The sequence below is a fragment of the Bubalus bubalis genome, chromosome 11, assembly GCF_019923935.1.
Source record: "Bubalus bubalis isolate 160015118507 breed Murrah chromosome 11, NDDB_SH_1, whole genome shotgun sequence".
Lineage (NCBI taxonomy): Eukaryota > Metazoa > Chordata > Mammalia > Artiodactyla > Bovidae > Bubalus > Bubalus bubalis.
The window spans coordinates 91,152,423-91,169,518 of NC_059167.1; the positions used below are offsets into that span (position 1 = coordinate 91,152,423).

At 36.1% G+C, this 17,096-nt stretch overlaps 1 protein-coding gene across 6 annotated transcripts in view; it reads right to left on the reverse strand.

Moving 5' to 3' along the window:
- Nucleotides 1–17,096, reverse strand: part of TXNDC16 (thioredoxin domain containing 16) — a 103,049-nt gene that overhangs the window by 40,524 nt on the left and 45,429 nt on the right. For all 6 annotated transcript variants that reach the window (XM_025296341.2, XM_025296340.2, XM_025296343.2 and 3 more), the window contains 5 exons: nucleotides 13,743–13,909; nucleotides 13,304–13,364; nucleotides 8,771–8,888; nucleotides 4,685–4,828; nucleotides 3,886–3,945 (listed from right to left, as the gene is read on the reverse strand). In XM_025296341.2, the coding sequence (XP_025152126.1) occupies nucleotides 3,886–3,945; nucleotides 4,685–4,828; nucleotides 8,771–8,888; nucleotides 13,304–13,364; nucleotides 13,743–13,909 (550 nt within the window). The remainder of the gene's footprint in view (nucleotides 1–3,885; nucleotides 3,946–4,684; nucleotides 4,829–8,770; nucleotides 8,889–13,303; nucleotides 13,365–13,742; nucleotides 13,910–17,096) is intronic.

Sequence of the window (17,096 nt, forward strand, 5' to 3'; positions counted from 1 at the left end):
CAGTTCGATTCCTGGGTTGGGAAGATCCCCTGGAGAAGGGATAGGTATTCCAGTATTCTTGGGTTTCCCTTGTGGCTCAGCTGGTAAAGAACCCGCCTGCAATGTGGGAGACCTGGGTTCAATCCCTGGGTTGGGAAGACCCTCTGGAGAAGGGAAAGGCTACCCACTCCAGTATTCTGGCCTGGAGAATTCCACAGACTGTATAATCCATGGGGTCACAAAGAGTCGGACACGACTGAGCGACTTTCACTTTTCACTTTCACATACCCAACCTGTCTCAACAGTGTAGTTATTTCATACATATTTATTTAATCTAAATAATTTCTTTTCAGCCTGAGAAAACACATAGCAGAACCTCAAAGAGAAATTCCTACTTGTTCTATACTAATACAGTTGATCCTTGGAAAGCACTGTGCAGGCCCACTTACAGATCTGCTTCAGAGTCGATGCTACAGTCCCACATGACCCAAGGTTGGATGAATCCATGGATGTGGAAACTTGGATACAGAGCAGACGTGTATGCTGCTGCTGCTGCTAAGTCACTTCAGTCGTGTCCGACTCTGTGCGACCCCACAGATGGCAGCCCACCAGGCTCCCCCGTCCCTGGGGTTCTCCAGGCAAGAACACTGGAGTGGGTTGCCATTTCCTTCTCCAATGCATGAAAGTGAAAAGTGAAAGTGAAGTCACTCAGTCGTGTCCGACTCTTCAGCGACCCCATGGACTGCAGCCTACCAGGCCCCTCTGTCCATGGGATTCTCCAGGCAAGAGTACTAGAGTGGGGTGCCATTGCCTTCTCCGGCAAACGTGTACATGGAGGGCCAAACCTGTTATACTTGGATTTTCTCCTGCATGGAAAGTCAACGCCCCTAATCCCTGCATTGTCTAAGTCAACTGTATGTGCAAAGTTCTCCAGTTCTCCAAAATATATAGTTAGGTGCAGAGATATCAAAAACCAAATAACAAAGTACCATACAACTCAGCTAGTGAAAGAGAAGAAGAAAATCTAATAAAAGGAAATTTTAATATAGTATTAGATCAAAGAAGGAATCTTTGTATATCAATTTAATCCTAAATTCTAAATTAGGATGTAACCTACCCATATGACTAAAATTGCAAAATGCAATATTTTAACATTTTATCTTCAAAAGTTTTAATACTAAAAATCCATCCTTACATTATGATCCTAGATGCTATCTCATAGGGTCTAGTCTGTCTTATAAAGCTGCTACCTAGAACAATGTCTATTACATATTATGTATCCAGTAAAAATTTGTGAAACGTACCCTGATATTTCTTCATGAGCAAATTTTCAGTGTTTACATTAAAGTATGTTAATACCTGAATATTATATGAGCATACAAAGATAAATCTTTATTCCTTCTAAGCTTGGATCTATAAAGTTCTCTTCTCCTTTATGTTACTCATTTAGTCAGTAAACATCTAGTGGTGCCTGTGCTGGTGCTTGCTCAGATGGAGCATCATTCTATGCACTGCCACCAAAGGATGGAACGTGGTGTCATAATAAATGTAGTTCTCTCCCTTCAATAAGCATCCTCAGTGGGTCTACCACTGCTTAAAATGTCCCAGCAGTCCAAGCTGAAAACTTTGATGTTATCTTTAAAACTGAAAAAAAGAATATTGATATATATTATTACAAAATGATAAGGCTACTTATACTGAAGTTATCACATTTTAATTTTCTCTGCTGCAAAATGGTTTCAATACTTAATCATGTTTCAAGTGGAACAGTCTAATGTTCTAAGATTACTGTAGTATTACACTCCACGGACTTTAACAACACAGCAATTTCAAATAAGGATCCTAATTCAAAAGAAAAACAAAAACAAACATTTGCTGCCACCTTGTGACTGAGTATAAAATATTCTTCATCCTCTTGGACTAAGATAAAATAAGTGGCTTTTCCCCAAAACAACATGAAAGATTATACAACACCCAAAGTATTACAATATTGTCCTAGTTTATAAAATTATAGTATAGGCTTCACCATAGACACAAAACATTATTGTTACCTATAGTATGCATTTCTATATGAAGCCCCATGAACTTCCAAAGTAATCCACCTATCTGATATCTAATTACTAAAAGAATTGTTATTCATAAAGAACATACTAACTGAAAAAAGAAATCAAGTCTTTAGGTTGGTTAATCTGCTTTTTTATTCTACAAACACATACAACTCAGAGTCCTTGCACTGAGGGGTCAGGCCTTTATTTGGTCACCAACAGAGAAGAAAGTAAGAGAACCTCCTTCCACTGTCATTTGGTATCTAGCCAAATGGGCTGGGGAGGGGGCATAATTCTAGTATTCGGGGACATTATCCAATTACTATTTTATTATGGTTTATATTTTCCTACTTTTTCTTTCTTCTAATCCTTTACCAGTAAGGCTGGAAAACCTAAGAGAAGAAACTTAAATCAGTCTGTAGATTGCAACCATAAAGGAGAACTAGAGAGTGACAGGATTTACTTTAAAAAAAAAACATTAGGGATCATATTCTCTACAGACTTAATCATCCCTTCACTTGGGGAATGAAATAATCAAACTATGGATCAAATGTAGTTTGGAAATGAATGGAAGAGAAATGGATCAACAATGATTTTTTATATCTCTGATGCTTTTATTATTATAGAACATATTGTATTTAGGGTTGACTTTTCGGAAATAACTTCTTGAATTCACAAAAGCCCCATATATATATATATATATATATATATATACATACACATACATATACACACACATACATACACACACACGTTGTATACCAGTACACCTTTTCCACAAAATAAAATTTTGTGAAAATAAAATAAAATTTATGAAACTCTACTATATTTGCTAATTTATTTACTCAACAATTAGTAAACACAAGATATTCTGTAGTGTAAGACAATGCACCAAGTCCAATGATCTGAGTATAAGGCATACTTTCTTCCCATAAGGAACTTACTAAATAATAAAAGAGGCTGTAAGCTAATGTCCCAAAAAACTAAATAGTGGATGCATTTCTGGACTGGCCAAGAAAAAGTCCATTTAGCCATAACAGCTTTTATTAACAAGAAAAACAGAGTAAGAAGAAATCATATTAAAGATACAAAGCATGATATGGACTGTCTTATTTGAATGATTAAAAAATATTATACTTACCTAATCCATTACTCTCTCTCTCTTACTAACACTAACAGGCCTCCCCACGCCTCCTTTTCTTTGCTGGGACAGTGGCATAGACATTTTGAGTTCATTTCTTGGATTACTGTTTGTCTACCACTGAACCAGGTTTCATAGAATAGTTAAAATAAAAAGATTCTGGCTATTAAGAAATTCCCTACCCATGAAAAGCTAACTGTATAGCTTCAATAACATTGGGATCTTAGAGCCTTTATTAGACTCTGAGATATAGGCTTATCTATCAAATTTTTATTTTAATAATATTTAGTATATATTTAATAATATTTAACAGTAACTGGCACATAGTAGGCACTCAATAAATGTTTGCTGAATGACTGAATTCAGCCAAAAAGTTTACTGGATTAAGTATAAAGCTATAAGACAGTTTAGTGAAGACAATCAAAGGGAATGCTCCTAACAGTTTTGAAACTCATGGTTCCTTAACTTATTAACTATGGAGTATTAACTTATACTGAAGTTATCACTTTTTAATTTTCTTTGCTGTAAAATGGTTTCAATACTTAATCATGTTTCAAGTGGAATAGTCTAATGTTCAGTATTAACTTATGTTTGTTGTGGAGACACAAACATAATAATCTGAAATTTTATGTGGTTTTCTATACCTTTAGCGAGACACAATTTTACAAATAGCTATAGCTCAGAATCAGGAAAATAAACATGCCTACAACAGTGTAATACCTTTCAGTTTAATTGCCACATCGATATAGGACTGCAGAAATGCCATAGATACTGCTTGCCCTACATTAAAATAAAAAAATAAATAGATATTACAACATACATATTTCTAAAGCATCCATACTTATATATAACAAACATACAGATTAATGGGGTATCTCAAAATTATTTTATACTAAGAAATATTCTAATATGCAGCACTCAGTATTGTCCACACATTCAAGAGAGTTCCAAATACAACTAATTTTCTACATTCATATGGCAAGGAGTATAGTTGAATGGCTATTGTTTGAAGATAAAAGCAATATATGCCTCCAATAACTGTTAAATCTATTAAAATCATTAGCTTGATTGACAACAATTTTCCAAATTAGTAAGCTTAACATCTAGTTTAATCATAATCTTCAATTTATAAGTCAGATATATATAATCAGGGCTTCTCTGGTGGCTCACATGGTAAAGAATCTGCCTGCAATGCACGAGGCTCAGATCCCCTGGAGAAGGGAAGGCCACCCACTCCAGTATTCTTGCCCGGAGAATCCCACAGGCAGAAGTGCCTGGCGGGCTACAGTCTATGGGATTGCAAAGAGTCTGATATGACTGAGCAACTAACACTCAGACTATACTATATATAATCGGTTTTACAACCCTAGAAACAGCTCCGAAGTCAATTGTTTAACAGTGTGGGACATATGAAAGCTATGTCATTTTACAATGTGTAATAACAGAATGCAAAGGTAAGCTCTGCCTAAATGCCCAATATGCAGTACAGTAGTCAGCTCTAAAGCTTCATAATACTCACAGCCAGCATAGAAAAGCACTACGCTGTCAGAAGCCATCGCTGTCGCATGAAACGTCTCTTCCGTTAATTCCACAGTGACTTCCAAAGGTAACTGTCTCTTCCTGTCTCTGTAAACAGTTTCTTCCACTTCATCATCTTGAATTTCTGAAATGTTTGAAGAGAAATTAATGTAAATATAAATGTATAATTTAAAATATTTAAGCTCTTCTCCCAGGCAAGCATATGAAAATTTGGCGCTTCATAGAAACTCATGAATTCATACCATCTTAATATTTTAAATGCATGATATTTAGAAAACTTTCCAGTTGTCTGGGTTCCTATCTTAAATGACTCTCAGATGCTTCCTGACCTAGAAATGATCAAGTTTTAGTTAATTCCAAAAGGAATTACTTACACTTGTCAAGAAATAATATAATAAATATAAATATAAAAATAATAAACTTGTCAACAAATAACATTTGTTTCTAATCAGTATATTAATTTATAACCTAAAAAAGTCCTACCACACACGTTTGACAGTATTTCTTTAGCTTCTACTACACGGCAAGCACTGGGATGGACACTAAGGAAAGTGGTGAGCAAAGCAGACATAGTCCCTGACCACACAGTTTCTATCTATGGAAAAATCAGTCAATAAACTCATCACTAAATAAATATGTAACTATAAATGTGATCAGTTTAAGAAGAAAGGCAAAAGATACAGTGAGAGATTTTAACAGGGAGATTTAAATTGGGCAATCCAAAGTCTACTGGATAATCAAGAAAAGAACGTTTTAGACAAAGAGAACGACATATGCAAAGACTCGGAGACATAAAAGAGCTCAGCATACTCTAGGCACTGAGGGAAGGCACATTTGACTAAAACGAAATAGACTGAAGGAATGACGTGAGAAAACTCGAGGGTTTCTAGATCATGTGTGGATCAGTCACTCAGTTGTGTTCAATTCTTTGCGACCCCATGTATGTATGTATGTAGCCTGCCAGGCTCCTCTGTCTATGGGACTCTCCAGGCAAGAAAACAGGAGTGGGTTGCCATTTCCTCCTCCAGGGGATCTTCCGGATCCGGGATTGAACCTGCATCTCTTATGTCTCCTTCTCTGCATTGGCAAGCAGGTTCTTTACCACTAGTACCATATGGAAAGCCCTAAGAGGCCATATAAACCAAGAAATTTTGATTTTATTCTATGTGTATTGAGTTATGGGTAGATTCTGAATATGTAAAAATCGTTTCATTAACCACAATATACAGAAATATTGAATCATTATGGTATACAACTAAAACTAATATAATGTTACATATCAATTAAATCTAAAAAAAAACTTCAGTAAGACAGACAGACAGACCCACCCACCCATTCATTCATCTATCCATTCAAATATGTAGTAAACACACATACACACACATATTCTGAATTCACAAATGTCCTGTTGGAAGTTTGTATAGATCATATGGTAACACTGGAGGCACATCCAATTTGATTAGAGACAATTAAAGGTTCCTAGAAGTTGACACTAGCTGAACATTATTAAAAGAAAAATGAAACTTAAGGAGGAAGTAGAGGCATGATGAAGCTGGAAATCTGAATGTTGACTAAGCATCTGGTATTAACAATTCTTAACCATGTAGATGAAGTAATAGCATTATGTTAATTTTAAAAGAATCCTTACATGTCTGAAATACAGAGAAATATTTATGGATGAATTTATATGTTTGGAATTAGGTGCAAAATAATAAGTAAGGGCTATGAATGTAACAGGATTAGCCACTGACTGATGGTAGTTGAGTGAGGCCAGGAAATGGTTATCTGGAGGTTTGTTCTATTACCCTATTTTATGATACATTTATAATTCTCTGTAATAACATATTAAAAAGAAAGGAAGTGAGAAAGACAATGCATTCAGAAAACTAAATTATTATTTTCCATATGATTTCCAATAACATAAAAGACTATATCTAGATTTTAGTATCACATCAGCAATTTTTAGCTGTGTGACTCAAGTCAATTACATAACTCTAGGAATTTCAGTGTTCAAACCTGTGAACCATAAGACTTACACTATTAATTTTAAGAAACTTTAAAATATCACATTCTATGACACTAAAAGTTATGCCCTCAATATCAAAATTAATGAAGGCCAATTTTCTCATTTGCAGTATTTTCTTATTATTCACATATTTTCATTTTCCTGCCAGTCCATTCTTATTTCCTAATCCATCCTTTCTTCTCTTACCTTGTTCCAACACCTTTCTGCTTTCCCATTCTCTTAACAAGCCACTTTAGTTTTTAAATATATTCACTCCTCAGCTCTACATTTCACCTACTTATCAACATGCATATATATTTTTTTTAGTCACATAAGTTTTTTTCATACTCTTTTTGTAGAACCCAGTTCATTTAATTCTGACTCACTGTGTGTTCATTTCCTCTGAAGAGCATTTTTCTTTATATTCCACTTTTTCATGGTAACAAACTCTTTCCAAACCTCATCTATTTTTCCTAATTAATGAGAAGGAATGAAAATAAGAGGGCAATTGTGTATTTGGGCACAACATCATACTATATTACAAGTCAATATGGATTACAAACAGGAAATTAAGGCCAAACACCCCCACCCCCAAAACACAAGAACTGGGCTGAGGAGCAAAGACAGGAGAGAGAAAAAACGAGAAGGCAGCACCAGAGGGCAAGCTGAAGCCAGAGAGTCACTAAGTAAAATGAGACATGGCAACAAAATTTTGAAAAAGGCAACTTCCACTGAGGACAGGAATCCTGTTAAACTGACACCTGGATGGTTCCTGTAACTTTGAAAGTTTGCATATATGAACAATGATAGGAACAAAGCAAGGACCAAGAGACCAGAACACAGACCTGCCTGTATAATGATGATGCTATGGAGAAGAACTCCGGCTTAAATCATCAGCAGTTCTAACCTCTGTATACCAGAAAACTAGAGCAGTGCTCAAACCATGAAGCTGGTCATGTATCAGTTAAAGCTCAGAGGCCTTACTAAATTTATAATACAGATTTTGATCATCATAATAAACAGATCTCATGAAAAGAATATGCAAATTCCTTCCTTCCTGGGACTCGTAACAACAGGACTACATAAAAAGTATTTACTCAATGGGACTCATGATAAAAATTCAATAATTTACTAAACGGGATACATTTAGTAAATGCACAAGACACAATCCCTGCCTTAGAAGTTTATAATAGACCAGTACAGAAGGGAGAAAAGCAAATGAGCAATTTCAGAATAGGATACGTTATAAAGAAGTATCAGGAATGATAATGGTCATAAATGAAATTTCAAGTCAGAATGCTCCACATGCCATTTGTGACTTAGTGCAGATCATTTAACTCTGCCAAAACACAGATTCTTCAACTACAATGAGGGTGACCTCAGCTAACTCAGAGGATAACAATCAAAGTAAATAATGTGTGGGAAATAGCCTTGAAAACTATAGAATACTTCAAAACGTAAGCGACAGAACAATAAAAAGAAAAACAGAATTGGCAAAATTCTGTTAAAATTAATGTTAAAATTATTTTGACATTATGGTAAAATTAATTTAACGTTAAAATATTAATGTTAAATGTTTACATGTTAAAACAATAATCATTTTTAACATTATTAAAAATAACGTTAAAATAAGCATAAAAGTTATCAAAGTTTACTCCTTTTATTGTTAACAACTGGATTCATTTACAACTACAAATATAACTATATTCATCAGAATTTCACACCCTAATGGAATAACAAAAATAAATATCATATTGTGGCTCCTGGGTCCTTTTTAAACATGGAATAGACCAGAAGCACTGAAGGAACTGATCTGGAGGATAAAGGCACAGGCGGAAAGAGAGAAGCCTGATATATAACAATGAAAGGTGTCACACTAAGCAAAACAGAGCATCCTTGTATCTTTTTACCTAATCAACTTGCTAAAATGTGATTCCAAATTAATTTCTTCAGGTCTCTTCATATTCTTGAATGTGAAAGTTACTTCACTGAAATTTCACTGGCCTTAAGGATGCTGGGCAGAAATGGGAGGGGAACATGAGCATCAAAAAAACACATTACCTATGTTTAGCTCTGCCATGTCTTCATATTTGACCATTTCCTCAACGTTCATGGTACTTTCCAGATGGAATACTATCAAATCAATATGACTTAACGCCAAAAATTCCACTTGCGTGTCCTAGAAATACATTAATTTTAAAAGATATGACTAGAATATAATGAACCATTTTAATATATTTTACTTGTTTGACACTAAAATGAAACTAAACTTGTGAATTTCAATTTTAATATTTAAAAATAAAAATGGGAAATTAAGTCCAAAATATTAAAAGTATTTAAGCATTACAGAAAGATAGTGCATGCTACTAGAAAAGAAGGCAAAACACGGAACTGGAAAGTCTCATTTGCTTCTTGTCACAGTTACATTTTGCTGAAATCTGAAGTATTTTACATGTAACAGTAAGTCCTACCTCAATACAAGATACAAATATATGCAACTTTGTTGCAAATAGCACCAAAATTCTTTTGATATTTTACATGACTTAGTGACCAAATCACCACCACCACTCAAAATAATACTTAACCTAAAATAAGTCCACTAGAGAGGCCCCTGGTGGCCTAGCAGTTAGGACTGGGGCTTTCACTGCCCTGGCCTGGGTTCAATCCCTTGTTGGGGAATTTAGATCCCACAAGTTGTGTGGCATGGCCAAAAAGAAGGGGGAAAAAGTAATTTAATAAAGATAAATAAATAATTCCACTACAAAGTTCAATTGACTGTTTAGCCATAAACATAAAAATAATACCTGGCCCCAGGTATTTTAAGAATACCAAAATATATTCCATTGAAATTATTCCATTAAAATTTCTTACACTAAGGCTCAACCAAAACTTTTTTAAAACATGAAATTTTAGGCCACTAGATTATTTCAGTAATCATCCCTGCTGCAATCTCACAATCAAACTTGCACGGATGAGGAGTTGTTTCTTACGGATGAGCAAAGAAAGTGGTTTCTGGAGATGGAATCTACTTCTGGTGAAGCAGCTCTAAAGATCGTTGATATGAGAACAAAAGATTGAGAATCTTACAAAAACTTAGTTGATAGAGCAGCAGCAGAGTCTGAGGGGATTGACTCCAATTTTGAAAGAAGTTCTACTGTGGGTAAAATTCTACCAAGGAGCATTGCATACTACAGAGAAATCATTTGTGAAAGGAAGAGTCAATCAATGTGGCAAACTTCATTGTTATCTTATTTTAAGAAACTGCCATAGCTACCCCAACCTTCAGCAACTACTGTCTTGATCACTCAGCAGCCATCAACATCAAGGCAGGGCCCTCCATGAGCAAAAAGATTACAACTCACTAGAGGCTCAGATTGGAGAAGGAAATGGCAACCCACTCCAGTGTTCTTGCCTGGAGAATCCCAGGGACAGGGGAGCCTGGTGGGCTGCTGTCTATGGGGTCACACAGAGTAGGACACAACTGAAGCGGCTTAGCAGCAGCAGCAGCAGACACTCAGATAATGGTTAGCACTTTTTAGCAGTAACTATTTTTTAACTAAAGGTACATACATTAATTTTTTTAGACATAACGCTATTGCACACTTAACAGACTACAGTATAGTATAAACATAACTTTCATATGTACTGTGAAAACAGCATGAACTTTAATTCTTCTATAAAACCTTTTTCCAATAACAAAGTAATGTCCTATTTTGGAATCCTTTATCTTAATAGTAAAAAAAAAAAAAAAATAGCTTCAGTAAGTATTCTTTCCATTACCTGGTCTAAAAGCAAAGCATAATGACCTCACAGTACACATATTTGAACAGTATTACAGTTCTCAAAGTATTTTCCTATTTTGTCTTATAAAATTTCTTATAAGTTAGGAGGAGAGGTTTTATAACTATTTCACAAATGAGAAAACTGAGCTGGAAGAAGTTAATTCAGTTATCTGGGCCCAGAACTAGTCAAGTCTTCTGACTCTTTAACTCGGTATTCATCAGTCAGTTCGGTTCAGTTGTTCAGTCATGTCCTACTCTTTGCGACCCCATGGACTGCAGCATGCCAGGCTTCCCTGTCCATCACAAACTCCCAGAGTTTACTCAAACTCATGTCCATCGAGTTGGTGATGCCATCCAACCATCTCATCCTCTGTTGAACCCTTCTCCTCCTGCCTTCAATCTTTCCCAGCATCAGGGTCTTTTCCAATGAGTCAGGTTCTTTGCATCAGGTGGCCAAAGTATTGGAGTTTCAGCTCAGCATCAGTCCTTCCAATGAATATTCAGGACTGATTTCCTTTAGGATTGACTGGTTTGATCTCCTTGCAGTCCAAGGGACTCAAGAGTCTTCTCCAACACCACAGTTGAAAAGCATCAATTCTTCGGCGCTCAGCTTTCTTTATAGTCCAACTCCCACATCCATACATGACTACTGGGAAAACCATAGCTTTGACTAGATGGACCTTTGTCAGCAAAGTAATGTCTCTGCTTTCTAATATGTTGTCTAGGTTGGTCATGACTTTTCTTCCAAGGAGCAAGCGTCTTTTTATTTCATGGCTGCAGTCAGCATCTGCAGTGATTTTGGAGTCCCCCAAAATAAAGTCTCTCACTGTTTCCATTGTTTCCCCATCTATTTGCCATGAAGTGATGGGACCAGATGCCATGATCTTCGTTTTTTGAATGTTGAGTTTTAAGCCAGCTTTTTCACTCTCCTCTTTCACTTTCATCAAGAGGCTCTTTTTTAGCTCCCCTTTACTTTCTGCCATAAGGGTGGTGTCATCTGCATATCTGAGGTCATTGATATTTCTCCCAGCAATCTTGATAACTGAATCCAGTAGTCATACCATAGACTTATGCAAGAGAATTTAAGTTTAAACTATCTGACCATTTGTAAACATATCAACAATTTTTTAGCATATGTTTAAAATATTTAGAAGATATTCCAAAGAGTTCTTAATTAAAAAAAATTTTAGGAAATTTTTAAGAATTTAAGAAATTCAAAAATTTAAGAAATTTACAAAGGAAATACAGGTGATCTCACTAGTCAAAGTTATCAAAGACATGCAAATTAATATGTAAACTTTTTTGTGTATAGAAATAATTTTTTTTAAAGATTACTACTCAGTACTGGCAAAGATGTATGAAGAACAAGGAATTCTAAATCCTTCTGGTAAAATAATATTTCTGGAAGGAAATTTGACTGTGTATTTTAAAAGTCTTTAAAATTCCCATTAACATGTACACACTGCTATATTTAAAATAAAATGCCTTTCCATGGAAGAAAAGAAAGAAGAATCACATTCAGAAAAAAAAAATGAAAGTCAATTAACTTCACACATGAAAAGTAAAACAGTAGAATCCAAAGAAAACAAAAACACTAATCTGAAAAGATATATGCACTCCAGTCTTCATAGTAGCATTATTTACAGTAGCCAAGATATGGAAGCAACCTAAGTGCCTATGAACAGACAAGTGGGTAGAGAAGATGTGGCATACATATGCAATGAAATATTGCTCTGCCATAAAAAACGAATGAAATGTTGTCATTTCCAATAACATAGATGGACCTGGATGATATCATGCTCAATGAAATAAGTCAGGTAGAAAAAGACAAATGCTGTACATTATCACTTATATGTGGAATTTAAAACATAAAACAAATTAATGAATATAACAAAACAGAAACAGACTCACAGACATAGAGTACAAACTAATGGTTACCAGTAGAAAGAAGGAATGGGGGAGGGGATTAAGAGGTACAAACTACCATGAATAAAATAAATAAGTCACAAGGATCTATTGTACAGCATAAGGAATACAGCCAATAGTTTATAATAAGTTTAAATGAAATATAATCTATAAAATTTTTAAATCACAAAAAAGATTAATTAAAGTGGTTAAGGCCTGAGCTCTGAAAAAAGAAAAATCTCATTTAACAAAATTTACTTCCAGAAATTTAGCAAAGGGAAATAAATCAGTGATGTCGAAAACAGGCAGGTATCACAGCACAATGCCAAGTAATGAAATACAACTGTATGTGAAAGGTAACAGCATGAACCTAAATTTCTTTAAAAATATGCATATGTAGATATACAAATCGGAGAAGGCAATGGCACCCCATTCCAGTATTCTTGCCTGGCAAATCCCATGGATGGAGGAGCCTGGTGGGCTGCAGTCCATGGGGTTGCTAAGAGTCAGACACAACTGAGCGACTTCACTGTCACTTTTCACTTTCATGCATTGGAGAAGGAAATGGCAACACACTCCAGTGTTCTTGCCTGGAGAATCCCAGGGATGGGGGAGCCTGGTGGGCTGCCGTCTCTGGAGTCGCACAGAGTTGGACACGACTAAAGTGACTTAGCAGCAGCAGCAGCATCAGATACACATATATTTATATAAATATACAAACACACATGGAAAAAGAGATTAACAAATGAAAATAACACACAACAGTTGAAAATGTTAACAACAGTTATCTCTGAATAGTGCCAATTCATAGAATTTTCCTGTAATAAGCATATGTTACTTTAGGACCATGTGTATTAACCTCTTTTAAATAAGCACACGTTATCGACCAATATAGAAAATGACCAACCTCTTCAACTCTTCTGATGATAACATTAGTATCGTGAGGAATGTCCACTTCCAAAGAGTCCCTTTATCAAAATGGAAATAAATGTTATATGTTGCCAATCTCAGGAATAATATCCAGGAGGTCAATCTAAAATTGAACTGAAAATTTTATACTAAAAATGTTTATGAAAAAAGATTACAATTTAGTGAGTCTGGGAAATTTTTCATGTAAATACAGACCAGGTTTTCTATACTCTATCTTAATCTACAACTTCATTTAGTAAAGTTTAAAGGTCTAAATATTAATCAAGCTGATAATTAAAGACTTCAACTCAGCAACTGGCTCTAACTATATTAGAATCTATTAGAGATTTGAATTTATTTACCAGTGAACACATTACCAAGAAAAATACTAGTGTCCTGCTAAATAGAGAACAGTTACTATTCCATGTTTAAAATACCTTAACAAAAGCAGAACTCCAGCTTTTCCCAGAAGACGCCAAGCAACCCATTCTGCAGTTGTTCTATCAGCTTCATAAGTAGCTTGTTGACCAACAATAAAAACCAGTGGTAATCCTAGTTGTAGATGAACAGTTGAAACTTGTCTAGGATCTCCAGCAACTTCAGTCTTCATTTAGAAAAAGAACAAAACGTCTTCACTATGTGATAATAATGTTCCAACATTTGGATTTAAACCCTGCTAATAATAAGTGAAAAAAACAAGTCTGTGAAATAAATCCACAATTAACAAAAATGGTCTCATGGTTTTCTGCTCCCATGAACCTATATAATTTAAACTAACATATGAAACTAACAAATTCTACAAGTAGTTATACAGATATTTACAACCAAAAAGAATAAGGTTATCATACAGAAACCAAAAAAAGCAATAAATAAAACTGTGGTGCTGCTGAATAAAGAGAAAGAGATTTGAAACAAAAACGAAACACATAACAAATTCTTCCATATAAGAATTTAACATATATAATGACATCTTACAGAACAATGAGGAACATCTGAGCTGACAGCAGCTTGAACACACATCTAACTTCACTCCTTTCAGAAATCCCAGGACAACTTCAGCAGTAGGATTTTTCAAAACAGATGAACATACACACATGAAGAAGGGAAAAGAGTAAAGGCAGCAAAGTCTTAGAAGCTAGAGAACAACAAAATCCTAAGCCATGAGAGGAAAGGATAAGAAACAATTTTATTTTAACTGCCGAATTCTAAAACTGCTCAGGAACTGTCAGTGCCTGGAGCCTCTGGAACAGAGAAAGAAGGAGCAGAAGGGGAATGATGGCAAGAAGGCTCTAGAATAAGAAAGAACAGACAAAACCTTTGGAGAAGCAGTTAGATCTCTAGATCCTCTTCCCTCACTCCATGAGCTTAGGCAACTACCCCTGCATCACACCAGAAGAAAACTGGGGGGACTGCAGGAACAGCTGAATGTGAATACCATGCTCAAAGCAGAGGGACTGAGCAACCAAATGCTGAGACTCATTCTGTCCCCTCCCCACTCAGTGTCTGGTAGCTAGAAGCTAGACTTCGGTATTTCAGCAGAAAACTGGAAGATCTTTCTCTGGGGATCTTGAACAACCACAAGTTAAAGCCTAAGGCTACTGACGTTGTGGTTCACCAAAACGCTGCCCAGGTCCAACCACCCTATGGAGCTCAAAGTCAACAAGTCTCATCCATAGTCTCAGGGTTTCCAGCCAACTTCTTTAGTTTCATATTCTAAATCATGAGCAAGGAGTAATAAGCATCTGAGGAAAGTCTCTAACATGAAACACCAGAACAAACAGAAAAACAAGTAACATGGAGGAAACAGATTATTCCGGAAGAAGAAAGGTTCAGAAAACCACCACCGATAAGCTCGAAAAGATGAGAAGATACCGTATCCACAAAAAATGAAAACTAAAGTTGAATAAATCTGCCAGGAAGTATGGCAAAGACAGCTGGAAAATAGAAAAGATAATAAAATTGAGGGACTAGTTCAAAAGACTCAACATTCAAACAGGAGTCCCAGAAAGAGAGAAGGGAGAAAACAGAAGGGAAGAAAACATCACTGAAATAAACACAGAAATTTCCCACAACTAAAGGAGCACGAGCTGCCAGACTGAAAGAGCCCACTGAGTAAAACCAGCACAGGGGATAAAAGCAGATACGCAGAAAGATGTTTTCTTGCAAATTGCCTAATAATAGAAAATCATTTTTCTAATCCTTAAAGTTTCCAGAGAGAAATCTGTATTTAGCTACGGTAGACATAATTCTAAAATGACTCCCAAAATTCCTGGTGTGCACATTTTGTATAATCCTAATTCCTTGAGCGGGGGTGGTACTCACAGCATAGTCATTCCCTTGATTAGATTATACCATGTAAGACTGTCACAGCACAATGGAGCAAGATTGTCTGCTGGCTTTGAAGGAGAAACTTCCAATGTTTTTTGAGAGGGCCACGTGGCCAGAATCTGAGAACAGACCATAGGAGCTAAGAGCAACACCAGCCATAAGCTAGCGAGAAGGTAGAAACCTCAGCCTCACAACCACACAGAACTGAACTGTCAAGACCTGGATGAGTATAACAACCTGAAGGAACAGAAAAGCCTGGTTTCTTCTTTGAGTATTTGGAGAACCATAAGCAATTCAATATTAAAAAGTAAAAACGGGAACAGAAAAGTAAAGCTGGAGAATTGGCAAAGGACCAGATCATTAAAAACCATGTATATCCTCCTAAGAAAGTAGGCCTTCATTCTGTAAATAATTGAAGCCATTTAGGAACTGCAAAAATTACCAGAACAAGATCATATATGTGTGTTTAAAATACATTACTATGCAAGCAACAGGGAGTATGAACTTAAAGAGAGGGAAATATAGGAATATAGACCAGATCAATTCTTATTACTAAAGTAGTACACAAGAGAGAGGAAGATAAAAAAATTGAGGGACTAGTTCAAGAGACTCAACATTCAAACCTGGATTGTTTGAACCTGGATTAAAGCACTGGCTGTTAGAATGAAGAATTCGAGAAGATATTTCAGATCTAAAATCAGATGCAGAGAGATGCAGGAATTGAGAATGATTTTCTAGGCTTCTGCCATGAATGACTGGACAGTAAATTAACCAAGATAATGGAGCAAGAACAGATGGTAAAAGACAACACGTTAATGTCAGACACGTAGAGCTTAGGAGAGAGACATCTAATTAGTAGTTAAATATAAGGGACAGGAACTTCAAAGAAAAATCTGACCTGAAAATTCAGATTTAAAAATCAAGAGTAGTTAACGCCATAGAAACAGATTGAGGGTGTGTTCTGAGCCTCTATCATTGTGTATGTAGCAAAGCACCCCAAAACCTAATGGCTTAAAATAAAAGAATCATTTCTGTTGTCCGTATGTCTACAAACTCATCTCTGGCCCACGTTGCATTTGTGGGGCATTTTGACTGGAGGGTGAAGGTTCCACTTTAAAAATGGCTCATTTACTAGTTAGCAAGCTATTGTTGACTAGTATGAGCTCAGTCAGAGCTGTGGGCTGCTGCTGCTGCTGCTGCTAAGTCGCATCAGTCGTGTCCGGCTCTGTGCGACCCCATAGACGGCAGCCCACCAGGCTTCCCCGTCCCTGGGATTCTCCAGGCAAGAACACTGGAGTGGGTTGCCATTTCCTCCTCCAATGCATGAAAGTGAAAAGTGAAAGTGAAGTCGCTCAGTTGTGTCTGACTCTTAGCGACCCCATGGACTGTAGCCCACCAGGCTCCTCCATCCATGGGATTTTCCAGGCAAGAGTACTGGAGTGGGGTGCCATCGCCTTCTCCGG